This window comes from Lolium perenne, chromosome 6 (assembly GCF_019359855.2).
Source record: "Lolium perenne isolate Kyuss_39 chromosome 6, Kyuss_2.0, whole genome shotgun sequence".
Taxonomy (NCBI): Eukaryota; Viridiplantae; Streptophyta; class Magnoliopsida; order Poales; family Poaceae; genus Lolium; species Lolium perenne.
In genome coordinates, this window is record NC_067249.2 from 238,854,858 (window position 1) to 238,863,667 (window position 8,810).

Consider the following 8,810-nt stretch of genomic DNA (forward strand, 5'->3'; position numbering starts at 1 on the left):
CTGCAGAACGTCATCGACGACATCCACAACGGTGCTCTAAGGTTGGAGGCGCCGTCCTCACCGCCACCGTCTCCCACAGCGCAATGGCAGCCGAGGAGGACGTACTCGTTCTCCTCCAACCCTTCTTCCTCAGGACCGGCCCGATCGACGCCATCCTCGTCATACCGCTCCGCGCCCTACACCGTCCCCAATCGCGTGGTGAAGGAGGAGCCGCCGACGCCCGTCAATCCGAGGCACGGCGGCAGCGGCAGCCGACGTCACCAAGAGAGGCGCGGCGGCGCCCTCCTCATCCCGAAGCCGGGGGTGAAGGAGGAGTAGGACGACGAGGAAGCGCTGAAGGCGGCGCAGCTGGCGGAGTACGAGCGGCAGCAGCGGCTCATCGCCAGCAGCGATGACCCCGAGGACTGCGCAGGGCTACGAGCGGCTTACTTGGCTTCGCTGAACGACGAGGACGCCTGGAGGGGCGACCTCGACACGGTGATCGCCATGTCCATCCGCGACACCGGCAAGCCGCTCGTCGACCTCAGCGACGACGGCGAGGCAGGACCAAGCGGCCTGGTGAAGGATGAGCCCGTCGACGAGCCCGACGAGCGCGTCAAGCAGGAGGTCGTCACCGACGACAGTACAACTTCCACCAGTACTACGACGTCTCCAGCCGCCGCAAGTACTTCTAGATTAGGTTTAGTTTAAATTTAGTCGAATCTCGTTCGAATCTATGTAATATATGCCAAGTTTGGATGAATTTAATCGAATCTCGCTCAAGTTTAAAGTTTCCAACATTTTGTTTGGAGGATGCGACTGGGAACGACATCCCCAAACGCGGTAGGAATAAAACACGTCCCCCACGTCCAATCCGACGCGTTCGGTTTGGGGTCGCGACTGAAGATGCTCTCATTCCCATAACAGAACCCTTTTTTTTAATGGTCATATGTAATCTAGTTGGAAGCAAACAAAACAGTTGCTGGCAGTGAACTGACGACCTCACATTCCCCTGGAGAACACGGATGATACACGCGCGCGCGAGAGCCACGACAGGACGCACTCACTAGCTCGGTCCGCTAATCATCAGCCGCCGATGGAGAACGGCGGGGAGGCGGCAAAGTGGCGCTTCGGGGCGGCCAACCCGGCGCTCGAGGCGGCTGGCCGGCACAACATCCGCTCCCTCGTGCACGACCTCTATGACTGCCTTGACAAGACTGACCCGCGCCACGTCGTGCCGCTTGGCCACGGCGACCCCTCGGTGTTCGCCTGCTTCCGCACGGCGGCCGCCGCCGAGGAGGCCGTCGTCGCCGCGGCCCTGTCAGGCAAGCACAACAACTACGCCCGTGCCGCCGGCGTGGAGGAGGCGCGCAGGTATGCATACTGCTGCTACCTTCTCTGTTTGCTTGCTGAGGTAACCAATGCTGCATAGTACTGATTACTGAACGCACGTCTCCTGTGCTGCAGCGCCGTCGCCGCGTACCTGTCCAGCGACCTCCCCTACGAGGTCACGGCGGCCGACATCGTCATCACCTCCGGCTGCAACCACGCCATCGAGGTCATGATGACCGTGCTGGCGGCGCCCGGCGCCAACGTGCTGCTGCCGCGGCCCGGGTTCCCCATGTACGAGTCGCGCGCCGCCCTGTGCGGCCTCGAGTTCCGGCACTTCGACCTCCTGCCGGACAAGGGCTGGGAGGTCGACCTCCCCGGCGTGGAGGCCCTCGCCGACGAGAACACCGTCGCCATGGTCATTGTTAATCCCAACAACCCATGTGGCTGCGTCTACTCCTACGACCACTTGGCCAAGGTATCTTTTTGTTATTATGCATGCACATGTTCTGAGTCCTCATGTCAGTGCAGTAATTCGTCGTCTACTAAAATTACATCTGGTTCGATGGTAAACAGATTGCAGAGACCGCAAGGAAGCTCGGGATCCTAGTCATCAGTGATGAAGTGTACGGCCACTGCGTCTTTGGGAGCAAGCCGTTCGTGCCGATGGGTGTGTTTGGGGCGACAGCTCCGGTGGTCACCATGGGAGGCATCTCCAAGAGGTGGATGGTGCCTGGTTGGCGACTTGGCTGGATTGCAGCAACCGATCCCAAAGGAATCCTCAAGAACAAGAAGGTACCTACCTACGTATCCCAGATAACAGCTGGTTCTTTCTTCTCAACAAAGAACCTTATCTGTTCTTCCCTGAAACAGATTATCGAGGCCGTAATAGGCTACCGTGCCATCTCCGTAGACCCTGCGACATTTGTTCAGGTCAGTAGCTAGCTAAACGTTCATGCGGAGTAACCCGCGTATCATCGGCTGGTACTACTAGTAGTACGCATTTTATCCTCAACTCTCTGCAACTGATTAACACCTGGATGAAATCATGAAAATGAATTAAACAGGGAGCTCTACCCCAAATCATCGCCAACACGGACAAAGCCTTCTTCGAGAACGCCATGAACGTGTTGCGAGAGGCGGCGGAGATATGCTACCAGAAGCTCAAGGAGATCGAGTGCGTCACTTGTCCTCACAAACCGGAGGGGTCCATGTTCGTCATGGTGAAGCTGGACCTGTCCTGCTTAGATGGCATCCATGATGACGTCGACTTCTGCAGCAAGCTTGCCAGCGAGGAATCCGTGCTAATTTGCCCAGGTACGTAATCTGTTAATCATGGATTGAGCATGTGAACTGCTACCTCCCTTGTAGTATTGCCAGGTTTTGTCAAGCGTCACCCGTGAATCAATCCATATCATAACAGTGACCGAAAACTTCAAATAAAAAGACTGAAAACATCATCAATTAAAAAAAAGACTTAAACTTCAGGAGCCTATGTTTTAGCAATTGGGGTCAACTTTTTAGTTTCTTTGCTCTCTGTTCTTACAAGCATAAATCTCCACTTATCATTTTCTTTATTTATAGCTCATTTTTTCCAGGTAACTCAAATAGTTCACTTGATGCCATTTGAAGTACTAAGAATTAGCTTATTATTTTTGTTTTTGATATTTTTATGACTATATTGGGAACAAATTAACTAGCAGATCTGAAGCTCCTCCCTTTTTCTATAAGATAACTTGCTACAACTCACGGTCGGGAGTATTTGATGGTTCAGTTTTTACACGAATTACCGGTAGTATTTCGCGGCTGAAAATTAACACATACTCATGCACTGCAGGGAGTGGGCTAGGAATGAAAAATTGGCTCCGTATTACATTTGCAGTTGATCCAACCCTTCTTGAGGATGGCCTGGAGAGGGTTAAGTCCTTCTGCAAAAGATATGGCAAACCAAGGAGGTGAACTAATATATTCATACGGATTGGGTCCTCCAAAATAAAGTTTGATTGTGCATGTGTAACTTGCGTTGCATATGAGAAAAATCAAACTCAGATGAATGTAATAGTTAATGAACTTGCACATTTTTTAAGGTACCGCTTAGAACAAGAAATTGATCCTACATTCTTTTGAATCATGTAGTACTAGCTGTTTTTTTAATATGTGAAGGTCATATATTTTGAATTGCACGTCCAGTTTGACCATCATCGTCGTTTTGAGGTGCTCATATGTGAACATCTAGCGAGACAACACACTAGTAGAAAAAAAACCTACCGCTCGCGTGTGAATTTGGCCTACCACCCGCGCGCACCGGCCCGCGACGTGTGCCCACTCGCCACACGACTAATAGGTAAAGTACGAGCCGCGTACCGCGCCTGCATGCTGCCATTAGCCTTAATGGCAGCGTGGAGATCGCATGCTGATAATAGTTCGTGCTAATGCTCGCGCGTTGTTTTGCATGGTGTCATTGTGTTATAGGGGTATGAATATTAGTTGCAAACTGCCATTATTATTATCCGTTTTTCTTTTTTTTGTGCACACAAGCTTATTCCAACTGACATGGTATTGTATGAGCATAGCACTAGATATATAACTCTTTACTCGATCCACATAACACATTCTTATATATACACTACATAACAATTTACAGTTTTGAAAATCACAATCAACATTTTGAAAAGTCAAAGATAAAGTTTCTAACTATATATATATGATATAGATTATTTTATATATTTACAACACATCTCAAGCAGGAGGAGTGTGGAACAGTCTAGTGAAAGTAACCACTTGTTGTAACAGAAACAAGCACATCTGGTTGCCAGAGCTTTGTTAGTGTCGATCCGCCAGATTCCCTACATACAACTTAGGCTGCGAGGTAATAAACATGTATGATCAAAAGAGGTATAAAATATGGAAAACATATAGTAAAAAGAAATAGAAGATATTTGCATACCAATTAAAATGGCTTATTTTCCTGCATTTTGCCCATTACGAAATCCATATGATAGGCAACACAGAAGTCACATAACATGGATCCTTCCGGATGCTGGTGACACTGAGACATAGAACATAGAAATTATATACTTCATATATTATCCAATAAATAAATCATTGACTAGTATAAGTGCTAGCAAAACTAACCAGGACAAACATGTTATGCTTTAGTGATATGTAAATGATCTTCTCTACATTTTATTCTCGCGAGCGGAATGCGGTAAATAATGATCTAAACAATATGAATGACATAAAATCCTTAGAATAATACGAACGACATCAATTTATATTATGCGGATGAAAGAGCAATCACCTATCAATAAATTCCTTTGCATCCGTAAAATTTCTCGCCAGATTGGTAAGGTAAGAATCGAAATAATAGATTTGGCCATCCAATAGTGAGATACAAATAAGAATCCAGTGAAAGCTAAAATTTGAACTAGTTAGTTCCATAAATCCGAGGAAATGCGTAAAATAGATGCATAAGCAGCTATATTTAACCTTTTATTATAGACCCACATGATTAACTTGTTATCTTTGAAAGCCAGATCCATCACATTGGTAATGTAATTCCTGACCACGACCGCGTTTGAATCAATTGATTGTCACGAAACCATATGAGGGTCTACGATGAGTAATCTCATGTTATTGACCCTGGCTCTCGTATAACTGAACCTACATAAACAAAATATTTGTCAGTAGCAAAGCTATACATAGCTACTATTGTACATGTTGACGCATTGAGTCAACTATATACTCACAGTGTATAGCTTCTCAATATGTTGGTGTCCATCTCTCGAAGGTTTAGGAGGAGATACAAATCTTCCCAATTGACTGGAAAAAAAAGTTTGCATAGTTCAAAGGATCGTATACCGCACCTAGAGGGGGGGGGGTGAATAGGTGCTAACCAATTTTTAGTTCTTTTTCAATTTAGGCTTGACACAAAGGTAAATTCTCTAGATATGCTACTAAGTGAATTTACCTATATGACAAGGCAATCAACTAAGCAAGATATAGCTAAGCAATATAAGAGATAGAATAGGATAGAGGTAACCGAGAGTGGAGCACGCGATGACACGCAGATGATTCCCGTAGTTCCCTTCCTTTGCAAGAAGGTACGTCTACGTTTGGAGGAGTGTGGTTGCTACGAAAGCCAAACCAACAGCCACGAAGGCTTCACTCAGATCTCCGGTGAGCAACGCCACGAAGGCCTAGCCCACTTCCACTAAGGGATTTCCTCGAGGCGGAAACCGGGCCTTTACAAGATTCTTGGGGCACACATCCACAACTGAATTGGAGGCTCCCAAATCTGTAACAATACAACAATCAACAACAACATATCAACACAAATCAACTAGGGAACCGAATAGGAACACTAGCATGAGATCCCTCAAACAAGAGAGGGGGAAATGAAAAACGCTTCGGTGAGGATGTAGATCGGTGTCTTCTCCTTCGAATCTCCAAAGATCAAGAGCTTTGGTTGGGGGAGGAAGGAGATCTTGCAAATCTTGTGTTTCTTGAGGTGGCTCTAATGGTGGTGCAGCTTGGCAGATTTTTCTTTCAATGATTGAGCAACATGTCCCTTTGGAGAAGAAAGCTATTTATATGATTGGAGCTCTCAGATCTGACCGTTGGGGCGAAATCCACTAACACCGGAAGTTCCGGCCAGGAGGACCGGAAGTTTCGGCTTCCACCGGAAGTACCGGCCATGAGGGCCGGAACTTCCGCCTTCGACAGACGTCCAGTTCAAAAGATGTTGGGGCGGAACTTGGCGAAAACCATACTGGACATTACTGAGCCACAATTCCAGAATTCCAGAACTTGTCCGGAAGTTGGGCGGAAGTTCCGCTGACCGGAACTTCCGGCCAACTCCACCGGAACTTCCGGTCAGGGAATAACAACAGACACATAAGCTGTTGAGAGGCTTCGCTGAACGTGCAGGCGGAACTTCCGCCTGCTGTGGCCGGAACTTCCGCCAGAAACAAAAAGACCTGCAGAACTTCAGAACAGTCATACCATTTCACCGATCCAACATATTTCTTGATAACTTGTACCTGTCTACATCAACACACATAAAAATATACCTAGTGTTGACATCAAACACACAAAACCCAAAAGGGCGGGAAATGTTCTTTCAATCCCCCTTTTTGGTGTTTGATGACAACACAAGTATTTGCAAGGAATGAATAATGTAAACCAACAATGTGAGAGATATAGAGGAGCTCCCCCTAGATATGAGCATTGGTACATAAGAAGCTCCCCCTATATCTTGCATCCGTCTTCCATGGGTTAGCAATACAACATAGTGATAAGCATATGGATAAAAAGATCATGCACACATAGATAACCAAGGAAGGCTCACATACGGAGTTTACCATACACATAGATAATGTTTACAAACCAAATAACTAAGAACATAGTTCGACACCACAAGGATAAATAGAATCACAAGCGATAAAAATCAAAGCCAACACGAGCTTGTGACTCCCCCATGCAAATACCCAACGGAGAGCAACCTAATAAGGTCTCACTCTCCCCCTTTGGCACCAAAGCACCAAAAAGGGATAGGAGAAGCTACACGCCCCAAGGGTCGGCGTTAGCCCAGCCGGGAGGGAGGTTCGATGGAGCGTCGGTGTAGGGAGGAGTGTGAGGAGGAGACTCGATCTCAAGACCATCCCGAGGAAGAGGAACACCATGCCGAGAAACCCACTCAGCCTCCGGAGTGATATTCTCCTCGGATCCGGGAGGAGACACTTCCACCTCAAGAGCCTTCATGATGCTCTTCTGACGAACCCGAGACTTCTTGGCTTCTGCATGCTGTTGATACTAACGGTGGTTGACTGCAGAGGTGAGGCAAAAAATCTGTCTCATGCGGCGTGCAAGCTTAGAAGCCCAGCTAGGTGGCTTCTCATCCATGGGGGTAACATCTTCTATAGGAGAGTTGTGGCGCTTGGTCCTCAAAACCTTCACTTCATGGGATGTGATATTGAGAGGAATAGAGTGAAGGAGGGTACTCTCACAAGTATCAACCCAAGTGTCCTCAATGAGTTTCATAATGTACGGAGCATACGAGGGGAGCTTCTTCTCCATCACACATGACCACATCTCATGGTAGATGTAGTCCATCACATCAAGCCTCTCACTGGTGCCCTTCTTAGCAAAGGAGTTTGCCATTAGATCCACTTCATATAGATGTAGCTCATCAAGGTTGCCACCCTTTGGTCCAATGGTCTCCCGGTAGACTCTAAGCATAATGTCCCAAGTAGGGAGAAGATTCACACTCTTGCCTGGAATACCCCAACCTTTGATGTAGAGGTGCTCCAAGACTTCCCTTGTTTGAGCCCATGAACTATCATGGCACCTCCAACCATTTGCATCTACGCCCGGGTAGCGAGGGTATCCAAGGGCACTTCCAAACTTTGCCAAGTTAGACTCAAGGAGCCTTTCATGAGTCATCCACCGGAATGTTCTAGCTTCATCTTGTTCAAAGTGGACGGTGGCATAGAACTGTTGAATCAACCCGATATCATAATCCTTGTTGAGCTCCATAATGGGATAGAGCCCAAACTCTCCACACATAGCATAGGCTTCATCAAAGTACTTAGAAGCGGCCATCTTTCCGGTGTCAATGGCATGTTGAGGGGCTACCCCCTTCTTGAATGGCACATAGACCTCATAGAAAATCTCCTCTTGGGTCTTGTTGTGGAACTGCTTATCCCCAACCCTATTGCTCCGAGGGGTGAGGTAAGGGTTCATGTCACGGAGCTCCTTGTACTCAAGATATTGCATGTTCTTCACGGATACATGGATGTTCTTGCCTCGAACAGCGGGTGACTTGTGCCTCTGAGCTGCTTGCTGACGAGCGGTGAGCTTGGATGGTCTAGTTTGCTCAAGTTCTTCCTCAATCTCATCCACATGAGCCTTGCCTCTCTTCTTGGAACCACCTGGAAGGAATCAATAGGATAGGAATGATAAATGAGTGCACACAAGCAAGGAGGCCAAAACCAGAGCCTGCACAGGATATTGGGTAACAGCAGAAAAATTTGCCAGGCCAGAAGTTCCGGTGAGAACCGGCGGAAGTTCCGGCGTGCAGGGCCGAAACTTCCGGCTGTTCGAAAACAGCGGTAGTTTCTCACCAGATCTGCGGCAATGGCTTGGTGAACCGCATTACCACAACATACTATGCAAGATCTAGTAAGGGAAAGGCATCTAGAGATGGTCTACCATAGCTTTGCCTAGAGTATGCCCTATAGTTCATCTAGTGAGGTCTACCCACACATAGAGAGGGAGAGGGCACAAACCGGGGGGGGCCATGGAGGAGGAGTGGGAGGGGATGCCGATCCACGGAGCTGATTCGGCGGGGGTCGCCGGAGGAGGGAGATCCGGCCGGAGGGAGGAGCAACCGCCACAGGGAGAGAGGCGCTTCAAACAGATCTTGGATGGGGGAAACTGAGGGGGCAGGAACTGCCTCCCCGTTCCGGACCAGTTATGTAGTGGAATCTTAAGGGCGGAAG

General features: G+C 48.0%; 1 protein-coding gene across 1 annotated transcript; it reads left to right on the forward strand.

Annotated features, from left to right (window-relative positions):
• Positions 1-1,005: 1,005 nt before the first annotated feature.
• LOC127305733 (nicotianamine aminotransferase 1) lies at positions 1,006-3,439 on the forward strand. Its single transcript, XM_051336261.2, has 6 exons — positions 1,006-1,353; positions 1,447-1,786; positions 1,885-2,103; positions 2,182-2,241; positions 2,376-2,625; positions 3,146-3,439. Exons 1-6 carry the CDS (start codon positions 1,076-1,078, stop codon positions 3,265-3,267), a joined length of 1,269 nt encoding a protein of 422 aa, XP_051192221.1. The 5' UTR covers positions 1,006-1,075; the 3' UTR covers positions 3,268-3,439.
• The last annotated feature ends 5,371 nt before the right edge of the window (positions 3,440-8,810 follow it).

Bases quoted from the DNA above. Each gene is read 5' to 3' on its own strand.
- LOC127305733 (XM_051336261.2), top strand. From the start codon at position 1,076: ATGGAGAACGGCGGGGAGGCGGCAAAGTGGCGCTTCGGGGCGGCCAAC. The intron at 2,104-2,181 runs GTACCTACCTAC...TCCCTGAAACAG, and splicing joins GAATCCTCAAGAACAAGAAG to ATTATCGAGGCCGTAATAGG. The intron at 2,626-3,145 runs GTACGTAATCTG...CATGCACTGCAG, and splicing joins ATCCGTGCTAATTTGCCCAG to GGAGTGGGCTAGGAATGAAA.